The 24,555-nt window shown below is 40.8% G+C and overlaps 1 protein-coding gene and 1 pseudogene across 7 annotated transcripts in view; one reads left to right on the top strand and one right to left on the bottom strand.

Moving 5' to 3' along the window:
* The window catches only part of AP2B1 (adaptor related protein complex 2 subunit beta 1), a 102,631-nt gene that overhangs the window by 26,879 nt on the left and 51,197 nt on the right, over window positions 1-24,555 (bottom strand). For 4 of the 7 annotated variants that reach the window (XR_004972742.1, XM_036339411.1, XM_036339414.1 and 1 more), the window contains 4 exons: window positions 10,701-10,742; window positions 9,733-9,879; window positions 8,235-8,380; window positions 7,103-7,232 (listed from right to left, as the gene is read on the bottom strand). Coding sequence is in view for 6 of the 7 variants with exons in the window: in XM_036339411.1 (XP_036195304.1) it covers window positions 7,103-7,232; window positions 8,235-8,380; window positions 9,733-9,879; window positions 10,701-10,742 (465 nt within the window). In the remaining variant the exon portion in view is untranslated. Of the gene's footprint in view, window positions 1-7,079; window positions 7,233-8,234; window positions 8,381-9,732; window positions 9,880-10,700; window positions 10,743-24,555 lie in introns of all 7 variants that reach the window. The other 3 variants (XM_036339415.1, XM_036339416.1, XM_036339413.1) reach the window with 2 other exon arrangements.
* On the top strand, window positions 2,123-5,656 carry LOC118671328 (annotated as a pseudogene).

The raw sequence follows: 24,555 nt of genomic DNA, 5'->3' as shown, positions 1-24,555 counted from the left end.
TCTTTTGTAGCTAGCATCTTCAGCACTTTCTGCCCTAGTCATTCAAAGGTTAAATTAATAGAACTGATGAAATACTGCTTTGTTTTAGAAGAGATATTCAAAGAAAAAAGCCGAGACATTATTTCTTTTCCCTAATATTTATCCCCTTATTATACAACACTAATGTGGGGTTTAAAGATGATAGGTAGATAGACAGAAAGATAACAAAAACTATATGTAGGGAAGGACCAATACTTTTTTTTTTTTTTAAAAATATATTGGTTTCAGGTGTACAGCTTAGTGATTAGGCAATCATATGCTTTACATAGTGTCCCCCTCCATATTTCCAACATTTCAAGTGGCACCAATACATAGTTATCACAACTGATTGTATTCCCCATTCTTCACTAATCTCCCCGTGACTATTTTGTAGCTACAAATTTGTGCTTGCTAGTCCCTTCATTTCTTTCACCCAGTGTCCCAACACCGCCTCCCCTCTGATAACCACCAGTTCTCTCTCTGAATCTGAGCCTGTTTCAAATTTTTTCATTTATTTTGTTCTTTAGATTCCATAAATAAGTGAAATCATTTGTCAGTCTCATAATACCCTATAAGTGAAAAATACCAATTCTTAATCCACAGATTCACCACTAACTAAAGCTCCTAATTGAAAATAATATAGATGGAAGAAAAGAATACATTTTTATGAAGGTGCTATCAGACTTTCAGATAAAAATAGTAGACTGAAAATCACATTAAAATTTTTTCTCCTGGAAGAAGGAGAAAAAATAATTAAAGGAAAAAAAATTAAAGGCATCTATAATAATAAAAGCATAATATGCAAATCGATCAAACGGCTGAACAGCGGAACAACCATCTGGACAACCACGCTATGACACCCACTGGCGCCAGGCCAGCCAAGGCAGGTGTGATGCGATTGGTCAGGGCCCATCCATTGCCCCATGATCTCCCTGTAGAGGGAGGCCCAGGCTACCGACTGGCGGGCTGCCTCAGGTTGGTGGGGCCTCCCTCCGCTGGGGCGATCCATCACGGAGCCCTGGTTGGGTGGGCAGGGCCTACCTCTTTGGGACGATCCATCACAGGGCTCCCAGACTGTGAGAGGGCACAGGCCAGGATGAGGGACCACCCCTCCCGCCCACCCGAGTGCACGAATTTCATGCACAGGGCCTCTAGTAAATTAATAAAGATAGGGAAGAAAAAAATTACAACAGTAATAAAATGTTGTAACTGTAAAATAAATTAACAGTAACACCACAGAATTCTCAAAGGGTTAGGACTGATAGCACCTCTGAATCTGTATGAGGAAAGGGGATGTTAAAGGAAAGAGGATTAAGATGCTGTGAGAGTACTAGATCCCTATCACCATTCTAAGCTACCTTACCCCTTCAGCCCCTACATAAAACTAAAGATTGATAATTTTTTAAAAAATTATATTTTTATTGATTTCAGAGAGGAAGGGAGGCAGAGAGAGAGATAGAAACATCAATGATGAGAGAGAATCATTGATTGGCTGCCTCCTGCACACCCCCTACTAGGGTTTGAGCCCACAACATGGGCATATGCCCTTAACTGGAATCGAACCCATGACCCTTCAGTCCGCAGGCCAACGTTCTATCCATTGAGCAAAACCAGCTAGGTGTAAAGATTAATTCTTTTACAGATGATTCAATAGATGATACTTTGAAGGGGATGCCAGGTATGAATGAGGGGTGGTTGATTAAGTGAATTTATGCATGCTGAATGCTACTCTTCAGCCCTCTTTCCCAACTTAGCCCCTAGAAGACTGACAGAAAGCTTTTAGTAGACAAGAGAATCAAAGATAATTTTTGGAAGAAATAAGCTAACCTAAAAAGAAAGTACTGCATAGAGGATTCCAACTGCCCTCAGTGATGAGCTGGGGATCCTGTCCTGGGTCTTATGGTTTAGAAGGCCACACACTAATCCTCCTCTGGCCTCCCTGTAACCCATGGATAAAGGAATCCACAAGGCCAAAGAGACTTTCCAGCTAGAACACAAGAATTTTCTAGATAGACAGCAATAATACTGTTTCCAAGGCCTTCTTCAGATACTTCTACTGGTCATTTTTCTTATGGGTCTATAAGCATACCCTTAGGCCCAAGGGATGGCCAAAGAGAGTAAGAGGGATAAAGGAGGAGTAGGCTCCAGGTTCTCCAGTTGTCATCTGGAGTGAACAAATGAGGAACTCTAGCAAAGACCCAGATGGAAATCCTAGTACTGAAAAGTATAATATCGGAAATAAAAATTATACTGAATGGATCTAATAGAAGGTTGTAGTCTACAGAACAAAGCCAGTATACTTGAAGATACATCAACAGGAATTACCCAAACTGAAGAACAACAAGAATAGCCTCAGTGACCCGACAAACAATATCAAGTGGTCTAACATATGTGTAATTGGAATTATGGAAGGAGTAGAGAGATAACTGGGCAGGAAAAAAATTGAAGAAATAATGGGAAGGAGGATAGTCAAGATGGCAGTGTAGGTAACCACGGTACTCGCAGCCTCCCACAACTACATCAAAATTACAACTAAACCACAGAACAATTATTTAGAACTGCCTGAAATCTGGCTGAATGGAAGTCCTACAACTAGAGAAGTAAAGAAAGCACATTTGAGACTGGTAGGAGGGGTGGAGGTATGGAATGGGTTGGTCCGACATCCACCTGTGGTATTTTTTTAATTGGAAGGTATATCTTGGCTGCAAAGGTTCCCCATGAGGAGAAAGGGGTCCCAGCCCCACACCAGACGCCTCAGCCCAGGGTTCCAATGTTAGGAAGAGAAGTCCCCATTACTTAGGCCTGTAAACATCAGTAGGGTTTGCGGATGAATGACATGGAAGCTGCTGGAGACCCAGGCAGTTCCTCTTAAAGGGCTGGTGCACAGACTTACTTGGATTCACTTTCTCTGAACTCCAGTGCTGGAGCAACAGCTTGAAAGGATCTAGGGACCTATGGAGAGGATCTAAATTGTGTGGCATCAGGGCAAGAGCTGGGGGGCAGCTTTCTCCCAGAAAAAAGTGCTGGCAGTGGCCACTATTCCTTTGCTGAGACCTCCCTGCCACAGTGCTGACAGGCAGTGACCATATCTGAGTCTCCATCAACCTGGCTTACACTATTTGCCCTGCTCTGGTGACTATCTGAGACCCTGCCCCACCCAATTTGCAGCCCCATTCAAGCTGTTTGCAGTGGCTTTTCCATATGAATGGCCTGTTCTGGCTCAGGCTTCAGACTTTTTGTGTAATAATTATAACTTGGATTCACAAGGCTTTTTTTTTTAAACAACCAACATCAGTACAGTAGAAAAAACTTCATAGATTCCAATCTCTATTAAGTATTTGTGTCTCTAAGTATAATCTATTTTACATTTTAAGAGGAAACAGTGTCTTTTTAACCTTTCAATAGTGTTTCAAACAGATTATAAGCCAACAAGTAGTCTGATGAACATTTTAAAGAAAAGTGTTTTTACTAAGTGTCACATTAAAGTTCTGGAAGCTGGGTTTGATTTACTTGTCCTATATAAAGATATCAAATTAGGCAAAATAGCTAAATCACACACTGCATTCAAAATATCATTTCCTCAACCTCCAGATATCCCTCCTCTTTCTCCACGATTTTATAGTCTGTAGTACTAAAAAAGTACTAACTTTTCCTACACGAGCTCTTCAACTTAAACATTATGCAAATATAATGTTTAAATGCCAATCAATCTTGATTTGGCTTTATCTGGATCTAGGATTTGATTCTCTTTGTTCATACTGGAATAAGGGGAGAATGGAAGTGAAATCTAAAGTTACCCACCTACCTTAAGCTAACCATTAGTTGCAACTTCCATCAGCAGACAGTAAATAGAGCTGCTAATAGTGGGAAAAAGTTTCTCTTTTTTCAAGTTTTTTGGTTATTTTCTCCACTGGGAAATCCCAATTAAAGAGAAAATAGCCATAATTATGACATTCCCTGAAAGAGGAGAATCCATGAGAAAAAGATGATCAGCAGTTGACTACAGATGGAATTATATTTCTTAGAGAAGTTGAGATGTTTTATTACATTCTACTTAGGTTGAACATGTTTAAGTTTGCTTGTTATAAAGACAGGTTTGTAAAAATGAAAACTTTTGAGGGAGGGGTTTGGACTAAGATTCAAAGTCTATTATGAAGGCTGCTACTTGGGAAGTTCATTTCATTGAATCTTAAATGAAAATGCAAATAGGAAAATAAACTGACATTCATTTATTTACTGTTTCTTTTTTAAGAGCAGAAAATTTGCCCTGGTTTCTGTGACCCAGATTCCATTTCTTATTTCTAAAGTAAAGCATTTTGCACTCATGCTGACTTTCCTCAAATATTAGGCTAGAGGCTCTCTGGGCCAACAGGAGGTTAGATCTCAATAAAAAGAAAGCAGATGTAGATTTGGGTTAGTTACTTACTTTGGGATTCTGTGTTGGAAAAGCCCCTTAACACTTTACTTTCATCATAGTAATATCCAATTCCATCTGTACAGTAATCCTTGTTTTATTCTTCTAGTGTGAGCAACCTTATATTGTGACTCACCCACCTTCATTCTAAATCATTATACCCTTTGCTGAAGAAGAGGCAGTCAACGATTGCAGCAACAAGGTAGTTAATGAACTAGCAAACAAGCTTGTTTTGTCGCTATTTAAACTACTGAGAAACATTAGTTTTTAACTTCAAGTAATTTTACTGTTGATGTCTCACCACCAGTACTAGTATCTCACAATGGTATTTCCAGAAGAGTAAGCAATGGAATCCTACCTGTCTTGACTGGAAAGTGGAAGGTTGGTATTTTTCTTTAGTAATTTTAAACATATTTTATAGCCCTAACCGGTTTGGCTCAGTGGATAGAGCGTCAGCCTGCGGACCAAGAGGTCCCAGGCTCGATTCCGGTCAAGGGCATGTACCTTGGTTGCGGGCACATCCCCAGTAGGAGCTGTGCAGGAGGCAGCTGATTTTACCCCAACATATTTTATAGTCTCAGACTATTCTATCATTTCAAGTTCTTGGTAGGATGGGAATACCAATCCTCTTTGCTGTGTCTTCAGATTATCCTTCACAAGGCATCTTTTTAGGCTGGCCTTTGAATGATAGTGGCGCAAGATGACAGCCACCATGGGCTGAGACAATTTTTTTTTTGTTAATCCTCACGCAAAGACATTTTTCATTGATTTTTTTTCAGAGAGACTGAAAGGGAAGGGGAGCGACAGAGAGAAACATCTATGTGAGAGGAACACATCGATTAGTTGCCTCACACACACACACCCCAACTGGAGCCGGGATTGAGCCTGCAACCCTTCAGTCTATGGGTTGACTCTCTAACCACTGAGCAAAACTGGCTAGGGCAGCTCATATAATTTATAAAAACCAAATATATAGCCTTAAAATAGAATATGGACCTAAATATCAAGAAGCACCCCCTCCCTTTGTAAGTTTGTAACAAAAATTAACATGGGTGGAGTTAATAGTTCTAATGGGTAGTGGACCCAAGAGCCATTTGAGCGCTAGCAAAACGGCAGAGTTCAGATAGCATAAAAGTTGCCCTGTAGTAGCTTTGGTGTCTAATGATGTCTAAAGAAAATATGATATTCCCTCAGCCACCTGAAGGAAAGTGTTATAACAATTAATCAAAAGGAAAAACCAGATGTCCTTCCCCAACCCATTCAATTTAAAGTCTTCAGTTTCCATAGTAGTAAGTTTTCTAGATACATCTTGTACATCTCAAAGTACTGGGAAGGAAGCTCCCATTCAAAGGCAATTTATCTTAAGATACAGTAAATGACACTAATGTTTTGTCCATTTGAAATAAGTTGTGCTATAACAACACAACAATAACAACAGAAAACAACCCCAACTTCCAGGGCTTTTATCTCTATTAATACCCATTCAGGGCTGCTATAGTTTCAGGTCATAAGCTTACTACTCTGCCTTCACATTGTTTGAGCCCCAGAAAGCTTATATTTCAAAAAGAAATTCAAAGTAGATGAAAATGGAATAAAACTCTAAATAAGGACTTAAACATTCTAAAAACTACAATGTTTTCAAGATTAAGAGGCTCTTGTAGACTTGATAAAGTTCTGAACTCCTCTAAGATTCTATTACACTTACCATAGATATGTGTTAACAACAGATATTTAAATCCAGATAACTAACTATACATGGTTGTGTGTTTAACAATAACCTCCACACGATTCTCTATTGAAATCTTTTTTTAAAATATATTTACTGATTTCAGAGAGGAAGGGAGAGAGAGATAGCAACATCAATGATGAGAATCATTGATTGGCTGCCTCTGGCACGCCCCCTACTGGAGAGCAAGCCTGCAACCCGGGCATGTGCCCTTGATAGGTATCAAACACAGGAACTTTGAGTCTGCAGGCCGATGCTCTATCCACTGAGCCAAACTAGCTAGGGTGAAATCTGTGTGCGTGTGTGTGTGTGTGTGTGTGTGTGTGTAAACAAAAGCCTAAGCGACTGTTATGACTGAACGACTGACCAGTCGCTATGAGGCGCACTGACCACCAGGGCACAGACGCTCAATGCAGGAGCTGTCCCCTGGCCGTCAGTGCACTCCCACAGCCAACCTCCCATAGCCAGCCAACCTCCTGGGGTCCTTCCCCGTGGCCAGCCAACTTCCCCCATCCCTCCTCTTGGCCAACCTCCCGCGGTCCCTGCCCCCTGGCCAGCAGGCCCCAATTGGCCTGGCCCCGATTGGGACTGGGCGAGATGGCCCCAATCAGCCCCGATTGCCGGCCAGGCCTAGGAACCCTATCCGTGCAGGAATTTCATGCACCAGGCCTCTAGTTTTTATATAAATGACACTCAAATTTGCTATGTAAGTTTTAAAAACAAAAGGTTTCTAAATGTCTGAGTAAAAGAATAATTTTCCATGTCAATGCATGACTTTTTTTTTTTAATGCATGACTTTTAAAAAATAAATAAAACTCTTCACCACAGAGTTATTACAAATCTGATTCCATGACCAAATCTAATATAAATTATATACATACACACATAATAAAATAAAATTGGCAAGGTATCAACTTGTACCCTGAGTGAAGTAAAACTCGAACCTGTAGGTTATTCAGAGGTTCCATCTTCATGACTGGACCCAAGGTGTTGAGAGGCAGGGAGACATCAATGCTCTGATTTGGCATCAGTGGTGTATGGATGGCCAGGGGAGTGCTGGGGATGACGCCAAAGCTAGGAGAGAGGATGAAGAAATTCTAGAAGTTACTCAGGAGGCAGGATTTAGCTGCATCATTGGGTTTCAATGGCTTTTTACTCCATTTGAAGGAACATAATTTTTTACAATATTAAATGAAGGCATAGTAAGACCCAAGATGGTCAAGTCTAATTTACTATAACACTGGTTACAATATAACTTCTGTTTTCTATTAAATGATTTTGAGTAAGGATAAACAGTCATAAGGACAGAATTACTTTGCTAGTGCTCTGACTCTGAAAGTTTCTTATGTCAGTAAGTTGTTACTGACAAATTAAATTTATTTTAGGGGTCCAATTACTACTTCGCTAGAAACAAGTTTGAATATCTTGTATTTATGAATAAACAGACCTGCCATCAAAGTCTAACAGCCAGTTTTCTGAGTCACAATGAATAAAAATCCATGATGTCTCAGAACTGTAGGACATCGACATTTTATGTCTTCATGTTCTCCTTATTAAAGCAGAGAATTCATGCTAAAAGCAGACTGTCAGCTTATATTTAATTATTCAACTAACCAGGTACACTGACTGTCTTCTATATTTTTTTACATCAACCAAAGTCCATTTATCCCCACTGAAATGTGAGCTTTGGACACACATTGGCTTGGTTTACTACTCTAATCTCAGTATCTTGAAATGTCTGGCACACAGATGCTAAACAATAATTTGTTGAATGAGTAAATGGATTTAAATTAAAAATATTTTTTAAAATAAACTGTTTTGGTAAAAACATTCTAGTCCTAGAATCCTTTAAGAAGGCATTAAGGTCTGGTATCCTTGTTCTACAGGGATGAGTTTCCCAGCAAAATTCCCTAGGGCCTTCAGAGTTGAAGCTGACAACCAATAGATGCACAACAGCCAGCATTCCCTCTACATCTAGCATTTGCCAAAATGAGAATTTCCCCCCATCATTAATGGAACACTCTCTTGTTGGACACAAGGTACACATGAATCTAGCTGGGGACTCTTATTTCTTACCTATTCTTGTTAAACTGGATTGCAAAGTCTGTCATATGCTGCAGAGCTTTGTTGGTGAAGTTCATTTCCATATAGATGTGCCCCTGACGATGAGTAAATGTTCCAGAAATCTCCAAGCCTTTGGCCTTTACTGCAGGCAGCCAGACCTGAAACACAGTATAGAGCTCAATGGAATGAGGTAAGATTTATCTCAATGCTATTTTTTTAAAATATATTTTATTGATTTTTTACAGAGAGGAAGGGAGATAGAGAGTTAGAAACATCGATGAGAGAGAAACATCGATCAGCTGTCTCCTGCACATCTCCTACTGGGAACGTGCCCGCAACCCAGGTACATGCCCTTGACCGGAATCAAACCTGGGACCCTTCAGTCCGCAAGCCAACGCTCTATCCACTGAGCCAAACCGGTTTCGGCATCAATGCTATTTTTTTAAAATAAAGATGAAATTTCACTTCCTTAGATAATTACGGTGATTTTGTTAGTAGCTTTGTGAAAGGCTTGAAAGGGAAGACATTGAATCTACTAATGAAAATGCATGTTTATAATCTTTGAAGGCTTTTTTATCATTACCAAAACTTTCAAGGGCAAGGACTATGTCTTATATATACTTTTAATTCTTGCTATAGTTTCCAGTAAACAGTAAGAACTCAGATGTTGCTTAAATAATCTGAATACCTATTTTCTTTATATAATTCATTCATTACCCACCCCTGGCCCCCAAACTACAGTAAAGGTAGTTTCCCTTTTTGAATTTCTATGTGAGCATGACATAAGTAAAGCTGAGACTAAAAGAACACCAATGACAAAAACCTAAATCAGAACTCTATAAAGGTACACAAAATTTGAACAAGCACTCCAGAATCCATATGTAGTATCAATGGAAAGGAGGAATGTAAGGAGTGAGAAATAAAAATATTATTTCTCTATACAGTATTTTCCCCCTGTGGTATATCAAATTTATACCAGATTGACTTCAGTGTCGACAAACTAGACAATATTTAACAAAACTCACTTAGTAATGCCAATTTTAACTCTGATTATAAAAATGGTTACAGTACTTCCTATTGCTAAGGTTAAGGACATCTTTCATCTTTTTCTTAAACTGTACAAAACAAGGGCCCAAACCTTGAATTTATTATCAGTGGAAGTAACACAAATGATAGAAACTAAGTAATTTGGGTCACGTCCATTAAGAGTGTTGCTTTGCCTTGCTGGTGTGGCTCAGTGGTTGAGCGCCAACATATGAACCAGGAGAAGGTCACGGTTCGATTCTCGGTCAGGGCACATGCCTGGTTTGTGGGCTTATTACCCAGTAAAGGGTGTGCAGGAGGCAGCTGATCAATGATTCTCCCATCATTGATGTTTCTATCTTTCCTTCTCCCTTCTTCTCTGAAATCAATAAGAAGAAAACAATAAAGAAAGAAAGAAAGAAAGAAAGAAAGAAAGAAAGAAAGAAAGAAAGAAAGAAAGAAAGAAAGAAAGTGTTGTTTTACTTACAGCCTTAGGAGCCACATATCCACCATGTACCATGCCTATCCCCGTAGAGAGTTCAAATAGATCATTCAGACCACTGCTGACCACAGCAGGAGTAGGTGAAGGAGCAAAGGTTGCAGGCACTGATGATGGAATGAAGGATTGTCCCACCTGCAAAGAAAAAAAGGGGAGGGGAGTGGATCAAGAAGAACAGATTAATAGCCCTTACAATGTTTCTACATATTTTCTACATACTGATAAATCAATAAGAATACACCATAATCAAAATATTATTAGGAGTTGAATTAGTATATTCTTTGTCCTTTTAATCATCGTTGATAAGATAAACACTAGGTTCTATCAAGAGAAAGTAATCAGTAGGATTAGAAACACAGTGACCAAGATTTTTTATTTGTTTCCAATTTTAGCTTCCATGATTCTGTGCAAAAGGCCTCTAAGTACCCTATAGGAGAAAAGTTTGTTTCTACAGAAAGAAGGAGAAGCATCCAACTTAGACAGCAGATCCATTCCCACGGGGTCCAGCACGTCTTATTCTCCCTTTTAGGCATAAATATCTAGTAGGAAACTCTCCTGTGGGAGGAGGATATTCCCATCCCCAGAACTAACTTACAAGGAGAGTCTCACTCTCAGCCCAACTGACTCTGTTAAGTATTTTAAGATGACACCAGAGAATAAAGGTATTAGCCAGTCGAGATGGGAGGTTCCATTTAGCTCTCTAATGTCAGGAAAACAAAGATCTGTGTAAATACTAGAGCACCAATCCCTAAAGATGCCCCTAGACCACATGTGATGTATGACCCCAAAGATTCCAAGTATCCCTATGCGACTCTCTATTCTTCATATACTGCTATAAAAGTTTTGGTGTACAGTGCTAGATAGTGGTGGCTGGTCTGAGAATGTGTGCATAGGAAAGGCATCAAACAGGGGGCAGCGCATCCCATGGTAAAAAAAAAAAAATGGATGGCACTTACTGCCGGACTTCCTCCAATGCCCCCGCCAAGGTCACTGCCAAGCTGAAAGAGAGAAAGGAGAGAGAGAAGAGAGAGGTAGAGTTCATTTAACTAAGTACTAGATGCCCATACAGAATCTGTAAATTGCTCTACCAAGTTTCTGGAATACGTGCTCTTCAGTTGTGTCCCAAAGCTGAAAGAATTTCTAGACTGCAGAGAAATATGTCCTAGCAGTGGTCGGCAAACCGCGGCGCATGAGCCACACGCGGCTCTTTGGTCCCTTGAGTGTGGTTCTTCCACAAAATACCGGCTCTTCCACAAAATACCGACTTCTGTGCATGGGCCACGAAGTTTCAATCGCACTGTACATGCGCGCCCGCACGTGGTATTTTGTGGACGAGCCACACTCAAGGGGCCAAAGAGCCGCATGTGGCTCGTGAGCCGCGGTTTGCCGACCACGGTCCTAGGGGAACCAAGTAATGACAGTGATGGTGTGTAGGAGTTTTGAGATAACTTGGAAAGAAGATGGAGCTGGGACATCTCTGAGATGTTTCAGATCCAATCTTTCCACAGGGGTACATAGGCACAAACCCAAACAGAAATTTTAAAATCTGCTTATTTTAAAAAGCTCTACCTTCAAGCAGTAATATTTTTTAAAAATATATTTTAATTGATTTCAGAGAGGAAGGGAGAGGGAGAGAGAGATAGAAACATCAATGATGAGAGATTATCATTGATCGGCTGCCTCCGGCACGCCCCCTACTGGGGATCAAGCACGCAACCGATCGGAATTGAACCTGGTACCCTTTAGTCCGCAGGCTGACACTCTTTCTACTGAGCCAAACCAGCCAGGGCCAAGCAGCAATATTTTGAAAAATATTTTATTTTTTCTTTGAAAGGAAATGTAAAGAAGGGAAAAAGAAAAGAAAAACTAAAATGAGCTTTGATCTACAAAACCTGCTCCCCCTCCGAGAAGGTGGGAACCAAACCAGTACTGAGTTGCAATTTTAAGCTGCAAAAATTACAGGGGGAACAAGAATGGTTTTTAGAGTTTAGAACTTTCCTTAAAAAAGAAAACAGCTGGGATAGGAAGATATCCTATTTCAGTGGTTCTCAACCTTGGCTGCACATTAGAATCACCTGGGAATCTTTTTAAAATCCTGATTTCTGGGCCTCATCCTCCGGAAATTCGGTTTCTTTGTTACTAATGTTGTGGCCCCACCCCATCACAAAGAAACAGAATTTCCGGAGCATGAGGCCCAGAAATCAGGATTTTAAAAAGATTCCCAGGTGATTCTAATGTGCAGCCAAGGTTGAGAACCACTGTTCTATTTGGTGAGGAAGTGGGAAGGCAAATCTCTCTCACAGTCAATACTACTGAGAAATACTGTGATTTATTTGGCGATCATGTAAAATGCCGCTGACTATTGGAGAATTAGCTTAATTAAATTAGGCAGGTGGCAGGAAAATCATTCCACATGGTCTCTGTCTCCGCCCTCCCTGCCCCTGCAGGGCTCTTACATAATTCACCCTGAGTCAGTCTTCCACAACAAAAGCATTAAAGAAGAACTGAAGCTGAGAATAGCTGTCATGAAAAAAAAACAGAACACACATATATACACAATTAATGATGCTGTTTAAAAAGCAAAAACACACACCCTTTTTTGCTATAGTTCCACATTTGCTTCCTCCTTAGTTCTCACTGTGCATCTAAAATTCCTCTTTGAATCGCCAAAGGCTTGTGTCTGCTTTACAAAACAATATTCCCTTTATTGTCTATCATTCAGTGTAGAAACTTGGAAATCTTGGTACTGGGATTGTGCTAAAGAACAAAATTGCAGCCCTGGTTAGTTGCTCAGCGGTTAGAGCATCAGCCCACAGACTCAAGGGTCGTGGGTTCGATTACCAGTCAAGGGCATGTACCTTGGTTGCAGGTTGGATCCCTGACCCTGACTGGGGCTCCTGCAGAAGGCAACCAGCTGATGTCTGTCTGTCTGTCTGTTGATCTCTCTCTCCTCCCCTCTCCTCTCTCCCTTTCATTCTCTCTAAAAATCAATAGAAAAAAATATCCTCAAATGAAAATTAAAAAAAAATTTTTTTTCATTGGTCTTCAGGATTTGGGAAAGATTTATCTTCTCAATGTACAGATAAACAGAGTGGCCAAACTCTAAAACATAACCTATATTGAAAAATAGCAAGACCTCTGACAAAGTCTTATTTCCAACATGACAGAAAATAACCCCAGGCAAATGCTTCTAACTGGCATTAATAAGCATGTTCTGCTCTAAGCTACAGAGTACTCCAAACCTCTCCAGAATCTGATTAGACATGGAACAAAAATCACATGCATAAATAAGTAAAAATGTCATCATAAGTAACAATTTGAATAACTGTAAAAGTATGAAAGAAAAAAAAGATACATCTGCTTTCTCCCTAGTTCTAGAATACACACACCTGCAGCATGACATCACAAAAGCATGAAATTACTTTTATTTAAGCAAATACTGATGTAATGTTTACTGGGATACAGGCACTACTAGAAATGTAAAGATATCAGGCAATGAAGGGAATACACAGAAGCATAAAACCCAGACTTTGCCCACTGGCAGGAGAAATAAAACACAAATGCAGAATATTAAGAGTAAAAAAGAGAAGTTCTGAAGGGAGAGCCTCCTTCTGGCTGAAGACAATAAAAAGAAGCTTCAAAAAGCTGGTAGTGTGGGATTACAAACAAAAATGGGAGGGTTATTTCTTGAATGGAATGAACAAAGTCTGAAAAACACATACACGAATAAAAGCAAGATCAAGGAGGAGTATGGTTCAATTAAACCGGAGCACAGGATAGCTGTGGGGGGGAGTAGTGGGGGAAGGAAAATTGTAGAAAATAAGTCTGCAAAGGTAGGCTGATTATAAGATGTTTTTAGTCTTTAATTTTTCTTCATAAAAACCTGGAATTTCTTAGACTAAAATTCAAGCATTCTAAGAGTACTAATAACTACTTTGTGTTTCATTACTATGGCTTTTAGCTTTAGCTACACAATGGAACAACCCCATGTTGTTGTTTTTTGTTGTTGTTGTTTTGTGGGGGACAGAAATTTAAAAAATAGTGATGTCATGCCCGAGTCTCACCCCAGAGATGGCTTAATTGTTCTGGGTGTAGCCTGGGCATCAAATTTTGAAAAGCTTCCCTAGTGATTCTTATGTACAGACAAGGTTGAAAAACATTGCCTTAGAGAATTAACTATTATTTGAACTCAATTCATCTGTTCAGAGATGACTTTGAAGCTAACTAACTCTTAAATAAAAAGGAAGTTAGAACTTGAGTAGAAAGAAAAACCTTCCTATGGACAGGGAGAATGTAAAATGTCTCAGTTGTCCTCATACTTTGACCTGGTTTTGTGACTTTCTGATATGGGTCAACTCCTTCCTTCTCCCTCCCACCATTGTCCTCCCTTCTGGTCAGGTTTACCATCCGAGCTTGAAAGAAATGGAATTCTTTAGAAGGACTTGGTTGGCATTCATTGGCAAGGAGAAAAAAAAAACACTGAAAGAGAAAGAGCAGTTTTATCAAATATGCTGAATTCAAGAAAAGGCCTTGAGAAAAAGACCCTCACCAACAATGTTTAGGCCAAAAGAAATAAAGCCCAATTATAGCCCTTATTTTCTTAGCGGTCAATCTTATTATCTCTGAGTATATGAACATTATCTTAGCTGGAAAAGATCTGAATATACTCTCCCCCTCCTCAGGCCGCTCGTCAATTTAATTTAAAACCAAGGAAGAAATTAAAAAGAAATACCGATATTCATTTCTTTATGTTCAGTATAGCAGATACAATTCAGGTAGAATCAAGAACTCTGATCTTACAAGAAAAGATCCAAGGACTATTAAAGACATGAGGCCGGAAATATAAAGGCTCACCTAACTATGCTATATGTCCAGAGAGCAAAGGGAAAGAAAAATTTCAGTATGTTTTCTAACTAGCAAAACTAAAGCTTTTTCAGCACTGTTCTTCTTGACTGAAAAAGATTCTAAAGAACGTTATTATCCTCCTCTCTGAAAATATGACAACGGTAATAGCATAGTGATGACATGAGTGACTAATAGGGAGATGTCAGCAAGATGGGAGCCAATTACCCAGTGAGTGGCTTCTCTTATCTACTATGACAAGCTGAATGATGCAGATATTAATCAAGAAAGAAAATGAAAACTAGAAAGCTGAACAAAACCCAGGAAAGTGTTGTCATGTAGCCTGAACTAGCTATTAACCATTTCAGTGAGTTGCTACTTATCAGGTAGGGTACAAAATCAGGAAAACTAGGATTTGTAAAAATCCAGTGGTATCTGTTATCCAGTGAGCTGGTGAAAGCCAGGAATGAAAAGTGGTAGGTATGTAAAACATGGCTGTAATCTCAACCTGAGGTGTCCAGATTCTGTGTTTTAAGTGTCTCTCTGAAGCTGTCCACTTCCCATCATCCCCATATTGCCTTACTCAGACTATTTTCTCTACAAAGAAAATAATGTCGAGAACCAAGATGGCGGCATAGGTTAATGCCAGAGATTGCTGCCTTGAACAACCAAATCAAAACACACCTAAAAGACGGAACGGACATCATCCAGAACCACAGGAAGGCTGGCTGAGTGGAAATTCTACAACTAGGAGGAAAGAGAATATCATACCCAGACTCAGAGGAGGCGCAGTGCTGAAGTGAAATACTCAGGTATGGCCAAAACCGGTTTGGCTCAGTGGATAGAGCGTCGCCCTGCGGACTGAAGGGTCCCGGGTTCGATTCCGGTCAAGGGCATGTACCTGGGTTGTGGGCACATCCCCAGTAGATGTGCAGGAGGCAGCTGATCGATGTTTCTCTCTCATCGATGTTTCTAGCTCTCTGTCTCTCTCCTTTCCTCTCTGTAAAAAATCAATAAAATATATTTAAAAAAAAAAAAAAAAGAAATACTCAGGTACGGAGTGCGCGCGGAGCGGGCTGGCGGCGGAGGGCGCAGTTGGTGCTTTCAATCGGGAGGGAGTCTCAGATTCTGAGCTCCAGATCCGAGCGAGTCTCTAGGGACCCAGACTCAAACGGGAGAGGCGGGACTGTCTGGCTTCAGTCGGAACTCGAAGGCAGCTTTCTCTCCGAGGTTTGCAGCGGTTGCTGGGACTCTGTGAAGCAGAGCCCCTAGGGACGGAACTGAGAGCCGCCATAACTGCTCTCTCCGGCCCACCCTGTTGATCCTGAGCCCGAGCGACCCACCCGCACCGCCCAAGCCCTGCGCAGAGCCATTTGCCAGATAGCCTCAGGCAAAGGCTAGATTAGCACCTCCCTAGAGACAGAAGTTTTCCCACTGCAGACACAGCTGATTCTCACAGCCAGCTGGCCTGGAGGTCAAATCCCCCTAGTATTAACTACAACAATCAAGGCTTAACTACAGGAGGACTGCACACAAAGACCACTAGGGGCTGCACCAAGAAAGCATAAAAAATGCGGAGACAAAGAAACAGGACAAAACTGTCAATGGAGGATATTCAGTTCAGAACCACACTTTTAAGGTCTCTCAAGAACTGTCTAGAAGCCGCTGATAAACTTAATGAGATCCTCAAGAAATCTAATGAGACCCTCGATGTTATGATAAAGAACCAACTAGAAATTAAACATACACGGACTGAAATAACGACTATTATACAGACTCCCAACAGCAGACCAGAGGACCGCAAGAATCAAGACAAAGATTTGAAATGCGAAGAAGCTAAAAACACCCAACCGGAAAAGCAAAATGAAAAAAGAATCCGAAAATACGAAGATAGTGTAAGGAGCCTCTGGGACAGCTTCAAGCGTACCAACATCAGAATTATAGGGGTGCCAGAAGATGAGAGAGAGCAAGATATTGAAAACCTATTTGAAAAAATAATGACAGAAAACTTCCACTACCTGGTGAAAGAAATAGACTTACAAGTCCAGGAAGCACGGAGAACCCCAAACAAAAGGAATCCAAAGAGGACCACACCAAGACACATCATAATTAAAATGCCAAGAGCAAAAGACAAAGAGAGAATCTTAAGAGCAGCAAGAGAAAGAAACTCAGTTACCTACAAGGGAGTACCCATACGACTGTCAGCTGATTTCTCAACAGAAACTTTGCAGGCCAGAAGGGAATGGCAAGAAATATTCCAAGTGATGAATACCAAGAACCTACAACCAAGATTACTTTATCCAGCAAAGCTATCATTCAGAACTGAAGGTCAGATAAAGAGCTTCACAGATAAGGAAAAGCTAAAGGAGTTCATCACCACCAAACCAGTATTATATGAAATGCTGAAAGGTATCCTTTAAGAAGAGGAAGAAGAAGAAAAAGGTAAAGATACAAATTATGAACAACAAACATGCATCTATCAACAAGTGAATCTAAGAATCAAGTGAATAAATAATCTGGTGATCATAATAGAATCAGGGACATAGAAAGCGAATGGACTGACTATTCTTGGGGGGGAAAGGGGTGTGGGAGATGCGGGAAGAGACTGGACAAAAATCGTGCACCTATGGATGAGGACAGTGGGTGGGGAGTGAGGGCGGAGGGTGGGGCGGGAACTGGGAGGAAGGGAGTTATGGGGGGAAAAAAGAGGAACAAATGTAATAATCTGAACAATAAAGATTTAATTAAGAATCTTAAAAAAAAGAAAGAAAGAAAATAATGTCACCTATAGGCCAAATAAATCAGAATGCAGGAAAATGAAGGACGGTGAGGTGCCAACTTCAGGAAAAGAGTATCTCAGCCCTGGCTGGTGTGGCTCAGTTGGTTGAGTGTTATCCCGAGCACCAAAAGGTCACTGGTTGGATTCCTGTGGTCAGGGCCCAGGCCCAGGTTACAGGTTTCATTCGTGCAGGAGGCAGCCAATTGATGTTTCTCTCTCAAAAACCAATAAAAAACAAAAAACATACTTACTTTAAAAAAAAAAAAAAGAGTATTTCAAATGCTAAAAATTGAGAATTTTCCTAAAGTTCTGTAGCTGATAACCAAGTCCAAATGTTCTACCAGAGGTGTAGTTCCCTCGATCCCCAATCTAAATCATAGTAGTTGCAGTCATTAAACAGCATTTAGAATAGTACTGATATTCGGCCACTTTATTATGCCAGAAATAGTGCTGAACAGGGCTCAGTTCATGCTGAACGACACAACAACATGTCCTTGCAATGCTAGTTTAGTAAGGGATGGAAACCTGTGACTTCATGGTGACCATGACAACTACGAGCTAACAGGATTCAGCATGAGGACATGCGCACTGCAGCACAGCCAGGATGAGCCAAGAGTCGGAGCTGAGTTTGCACAGAGCTCTAGCTCATCCAGATCAAAAGGAAACCTTCGACCAATGGCAATATGTTACAATAGCAGAGCTACACGGACCTTCTAAAAGGGAACAAGTCTGCCCGACTCCAAGAAAAGAGAAAGAAATCTTTTATGAAAGTTTATCAACTGAACCTTGGCGGGTGTGGCTTAGTTGGTTGGAGCATCGTCCATAAACCAAAAGGTGGGGGGTTTGATCTCCCGTAAAGGCCTGGACTGGAAGCAACCGATCGATGTTTCTCTCTCAAATCTCTCTCATCGATGTTTCTTCCTTCCTTCCTTCCTTCCTTCCTTCCTTCCTTCCTTCCTTCCTTCCTTCCTTCCTTCCTTCCTTCCTTCCTCTCTCTCTCTCTCTCTCTTTTCATTCCTCTCTCTAAAATTCAATGAAAAAACAAAACACATATATCCTCAGCTGAGGATTAAAAAAAAATAAGTTTATCAACTGAGATGACCACTGAGCAGACACACACACACAAATTCCAAACTATATCACAACAAGCTGGATTAGCCCCTTTGAGATCATCTGACCAGTCCAAAGTACCTTCCTGCTTCTAAAACTGTGGAGCTGTCCAAGTATCTAAAGGCATTCTCTTAAGTAGAGGTGTAGATCTTAAGCTCAGATATTTCTTAGCTCCCATCTACAGTAATTTGCTACTTTCCAGAACTGATTTAACTGAAGGGAGTCTAAGGAATGCTTCAGGTTAGACAGCTTACTGACAGCTCTGTTATTCTGACTCAGAATAGAATGATGTACAAACAGTATACAAAGAATCCAGCACAAACAATAAAACTTATACCAAAGCCCTACTGGTGTCAAAAATATCAATTTGTATTTTTTCCTATTAGGGTTTTAGAGTTTAGAAGGCACAATTCATCTCCTAGGTGAAAGTATAATTTTCAGCTTTTGGGCTGCAAATTTTAATTTGATCTTCAAAAGGCTGTTCAAAAAAAGCATCATAAACTATAATCAAATTGTTGAAAGAATCTGTAACCATGCAAAAGCTATTCAACTAATGGCTGAGAACAGCCTTAATGTGAAATGGCATAAATGAATTTATATCATACAAAACTATCAGGATACTCAACTTTAAAGAAAAGAGGCTTATACAAGCAGAAAAGTAAGAGGGATGTAACAGATTACTTCTTGAGATGGAACAGAGAACAGGATGTGACAAAAAGTCCTTAGAATGGCCACTACCCGTTTCTTAAGTCAGACAATTTCACGTTGAATATGGTAAAAATCCCCAAAAGAAGCTCTACATCTCATTTTCCTTTGTAGTACTCACTACCTGACCATACAGGGTGAGGCAAAAGTACGTGAAATACAATTTATTCTTATGTTTTTTTTATTAGTTATTGTATTATTTTCCATATGAACAACTGTAAATCTACTTTTGCCGCACCCTGTATATTTGTCATCTGTCTGCCTCCCACTAGAATATAAGCTTGTAAGGACTCATCACAACTATAGTTGCAGTACATAGAATAGAGCCTGTCATAGGATATTTATTGAGTAAGTGAGTGTCCTACTAACCATGTAAACAGGGCTATTGCAATACTATTTCTTAGGGAGAAATTTTTGAAATGAATCATTTTACTGGAGAAAATTATCACAAAATAAACAGAAGGCTGACAAATTGTTTCATCAACCGGTCTAAAGCATCATGTATGCATCAATCTTGCCAACACACATGAACAGAACCAACTGGGGAGGGGGATGACACCCCCAAACAAGGCCAAAGCCCCTTCTAGAGAGGAAACATATTGTCTGAGTAGTTTTGACAGCCAGTTTTCAGCAGAAGAATGTCCTGCACATCATTTATTTGCCCTGAAAGTACTAGTGCTTTATATTACAACTCATCGATGTGATTTTGTGGCTCTATTTAACAGAGAGTAAGATGAACAATCTTGTTCCTTTTGCTGCAAGACAGATATATAAACTTATCCAGTCCCTCTTTCTATGAATAAATATACTTCTACAGTCCTTCTTTAACGTTCATGTGCCTCCTAGTGGCATACTAACCCAAACTCATACACCCAGGGCACAGAGAGGCCTAGGGCAAACAAACCTTGTGTTTTATCTTAAACATTCACACTGCCTTAACACATCAGTATTTAGTCTATGTTTACATTACTTACCATCAAGTAAAACTGACATTGCAAGACAAAGAGCCAAGTTTATTCTGCAGCTTCAGATGCACCCTACACTATTCTGTGTACTCCAGAGATTGTGTACCCCAGTTTGAGAAGGACCAAAGGTAAGTAAGATAGATTCTATTCCAGAAGATGACAATAACAAATAAACTGGAACAATCACAGGATAGTAGAAAGGATATACTGATAAACTCTGATGTTTTGAAAAAGTTAAGTGTTCAAATCCCAACACTTAACACTTAACATTGCGGACCAGTAGTTTTATTGCTAGCTTTACCCAGTGGCCAGATAAGTTTCTATTAAACAAGTACAAAAAACCTTTTACATAAATGTTAAAGGCACGCTTTAAAATGAAATACCCATTGCATTTTGAAGTTATTTTATTTATTTATTTATGTATTTAAATATATTTTATTGATTTTTCACAGAGAGGAAGGGAGAGAGATAGAGTTAGAAACATCGATGAGAGAGAAACATCAATCAGCTGCCTCCTGCACATCTCCCACTGGGGATGTGCCCGCAACCCAGGTACATGCCCTTGACCGGAATCGAACCTGGGACCTTTCAGTCCGCAGGCCGACGCTCTATCCACTGAGCCAAACCGGTTTCGGCTGAAGTTATTTATTACATGTTCTTACAAGCTAATAATATCTTTTTAAAGTACGATACTTTGCAAAACACTGTGTAATATGAAGCAAGAATTCTCGTGACCCGTCCACAATGTGTTAAGACTTATTTGCATGCAAAATAGTATAGAATCTCCTCAAAAAAATAAAGATGGAACTGCCATTTGACCCAATAATCCCACTTCCAGTAATATAGCCTAAGACAGGGGTTGCCAACCGGTGGTCCGTGAGGTCTGAAAGGTTGGTGACTGCTGGCCCAAGACTCCTAAAATACCAATCAGAAAGAATGTATGCACCCTATGTTCATAGCAGCAAAATTTACTATAGCTAAGATCTGGAAACAGCACAAGTGCCCATCAGTAGATGAGTGGATACAAAAGCTGTGGTACATTTATACAATGGAATACTATGCAGCAGTAAAAAAGAAGAATCTCTTACCCTTTGAGACAGCATGGAGGGACCTGGACAGTATATGCTAAGTGAGATAAGTCAATCAGAGAAAGACAAGTATCACATGATTGAACACACATGTGGAATCTAAGTAACAAAATAAACTGAAGAACAGAATGAACCCAGAGACATGGAAGCATGGAACAGAGTGCGGAATCTCGGAGAGAAGGCGGGGGAGGGGAGAACCAACCAAGGACCTTGCATGCATAAATGCATGGCCCACGGATACAGACAATGGGTCAGTGAGGGCCTGGGCGGGGGTGGGGGTGTGTGCTGGGCTGGGCTGGGGGGAGGGATCAATGGGGAAAAAAGGGGACATATGTAATACTTTCAACAATAAAGAATTATTAAAAAGAAAGAAAAATAAAAGACTTATTTGCTATGTGACCTCCAGTTTTCTATAAAATGAAGTTCATTACTAATTACTTTGCAGGGTTATTTTGAGGATAAGAAATGATAAAAGTTCTAACACAGGGACTGGCACAGACATAGACACTCAATAATTGGTAATTATTCTCTTGACTGCCAGAGACCAACCTTGACTAAATCCATGCACTAATTAAAAAAATAAAAATTAGTGGTTATAGAAGTCACACTGAAGAATTTACCAGGCAAAAGTGGGCCACAATTTACAAACATCTCTCCACAACACTACCAACTCTAAAATAAGCTCTGAAATCGCTACAAATCTATTCCAGAGGAAGAAATATAAAAATGCAAAACTGGGCCTGGCTGGTATTCTCAGTGGTTAGAGCATTGTCCTGTGCACCAGAGGGTCACAGGTTCAATTCCTGGTCATGGGCACATACCTGGGTTGCAGGTCCGATACCCGCCCCCCCCCTGGTTGGTGCATGTGAGAGGCAACCAATCTATGTGTCTTTGTCACATGGATGTTTCTCTCTCTCCCCCTCTCTTCCACTCTCTCTAAAAACCAATGGAAAAAATATCTTCATGTGAGAATTAACAAAAAAAGAAAAGTAAGAAACAGAGGAGGTTTTGAAAAACATGCAGTGAAGTCAGGAAACGGCAGTTTCTCCTCTATTCCACGCCATTCCAGCTAGGCACACTGAGAGCACATTCCCCTGGCAGGAAACCCTTTGTCAGCATAAAGGGCTCTCTGGATAATGCTTCCTTTCCATTTTTGATGTACAATAGCACCATTTTTCTAAGTAGAATAATACATAGCACCTTGGATGAACAAAAGGTTATAATTTAGCCAAGGCCTCTGCTGACGTCTGAAAGTGAAGGCAGCAAATAATTGAGATGAAATGACTACTTTAGTGATCCTCCGAGATATCAGACTTATTCCACATGGTGATCTTTATTACATGTATGCAAGAATTATATACATGGGCATCGGGTCACCTCCCACACCACAAACCAGAAAGATATGCCCTGTGAAAAAATAACCTAGATGAGCAGTTTCTTAGATTCAGTATCAGAGGCCTCAAAAGATACATACACAGCTTTTAAGTCACAGAACAAAAAAACCCCAAGTAACTACTTTTGCAAGCCTACATCTAAATAGTACACCATCATGCTCTACATACAGAACAGAGTTCCATTACCTGAATTCATTCTACATCAAGGCAACAGTTAAGTTTATACTAAAGGAGGAGGAAATTATCTGTAGACTTCAAGCAAAAGAGAATACTGTAGTGCGCCCATTATCTGCAGGGGAATCCATTCCAAAATCCCCAATGGATGCCTGAAACAGCAGATAGTGCCAAACCCTATATATGCAATATTTTTTCCTATAATACATCTATGATAAAGTTTAATTTATAAATTAGGCACAGTAAGACATTCACAATAACAATAAAGTAGAATAATTATAACAATATACTGTAATAAAAGTTACGTGAATGTAGTCTCTCTCCGATAACCAACCTGATCACTGAGATGGCTACTAAGAGACTAACACGTAGGCAGTATGGCTACACTGGACAAAGGAACAATTTGTATCTGGGTGGGATAGCATGAGATTTCATCACCTCTCTATATATAAAAAGCCAGCGACTGGAAGGCTGGAACGACCGGTCGCTATGACACCCACTGTGGCCAGCAAACCAACCCCATCAAGGGTAGGGCTGGCCAGCCACGGCCCCAACCCAGATCAGCCCCATGGGGGCGGGGCTGGTCAGCCAAATGCCTGTGGCCCCGCTCCCTGGCCCAGATTGGGCCCCAATTGGGGCCAGGTCGATCAGACCCCACCCATGCACAAATTTGTGCACTAGACCTCTAGTTATTCATAATAGTGCACAATTTAAAACTTAGGAATTGTTTATTTACAAAATTTTCTATTTAATATATTTGGACTACAGTCGACCACATGTAACTGCAACCATGAAAAATAAAAAATCGTTGATAAGGGGGACTAATGCATTTCCTGAATGACGATTCCAGAAAGTCAAACTCACTAAATCTCAAAATTTCACAAGTGCAATAATGAAAGAGGGTGAACAGATCTAAAGGAAGGATCCCCAGGAAAGGAAAAGAGAAGAATAACATTATCTTCCAGTGAATATCAAGCTTTAAAACAAGAATAGAAGGAAATACCTACAAATAGAGCAACTAAGATGGCGGCATAGGTAAACACCGGGAAATTATCGCCTCACACAACAATTGAAAATTACCCCAAAGGACTGAGCAAACATCATCCAAAACAACAGGAAGGCTGGCTGAGTGTAAATTCCACAACTAGAAGGAAAGAAAAGCACGCTGAGAGCCAGAGGCGCTGCGGAGGTGAAGTGCAGAGGTACGGCGGCGCGCGCGAGAGAGGAAAGGGGGTGGCGCCTGAGGACGCGGCTGTCTTTTTGAATCACAAACTCCCGACGGCTCTGAACTCCGGTTCCGGGAAGTCTCTGGGGACCCAGGTCTCACACGGGGAGAAGCTGGTCTGTCCGGCAGCGAGCGAACTTGAGGGCGGCTTTCCCTCAGAGGTGCTTGCAGCCGTTACCGGAACACTGAGACTCGCGACTCCGGGCGGAGAATCGGCCATGGCCGCTTTCTCCGCCCTCTGACTCCCTGAGACCCCGCCCCACCCAGGCTGCCGCAGAGGCTTTTGCATGTGAATGTACCTAACTGCAGCCGAACCAGGCAGACCTGGAACTTCCAAGAGAAGGCCCAAGGCCCCGCAGCGGCTTGCATTGCTTCACAGCTGAGCCTCTTCGTGGCTCCTGCTGTGTGGCCTCAGGCAGAGGCTGAATTAGCACCTCCTTAGATCCAGGAGCCACTGTACCCAGTGGTCAGAGGGGGTCCATCCAGACTGCAACTCCTCAGATCCATAAGGGACGCACTCAGGGAGCAG

This window comes from Myotis myotis, unplaced genomic scaffold, assembly GCF_014108235.1.
Source record: "Myotis myotis isolate mMyoMyo1 unplaced genomic scaffold, mMyoMyo1.p scaffold_m19_p_17, whole genome shotgun sequence".
Taxonomy (NCBI): domain Eukaryota; kingdom Metazoa; phylum Chordata; class Mammalia; order Chiroptera; family Vespertilionidae; genus Myotis; species Myotis myotis.
Note: the sequence above shows the minus strand (reverse complement) of the source record. Positions and strands in the feature narration are given on the sequence as shown.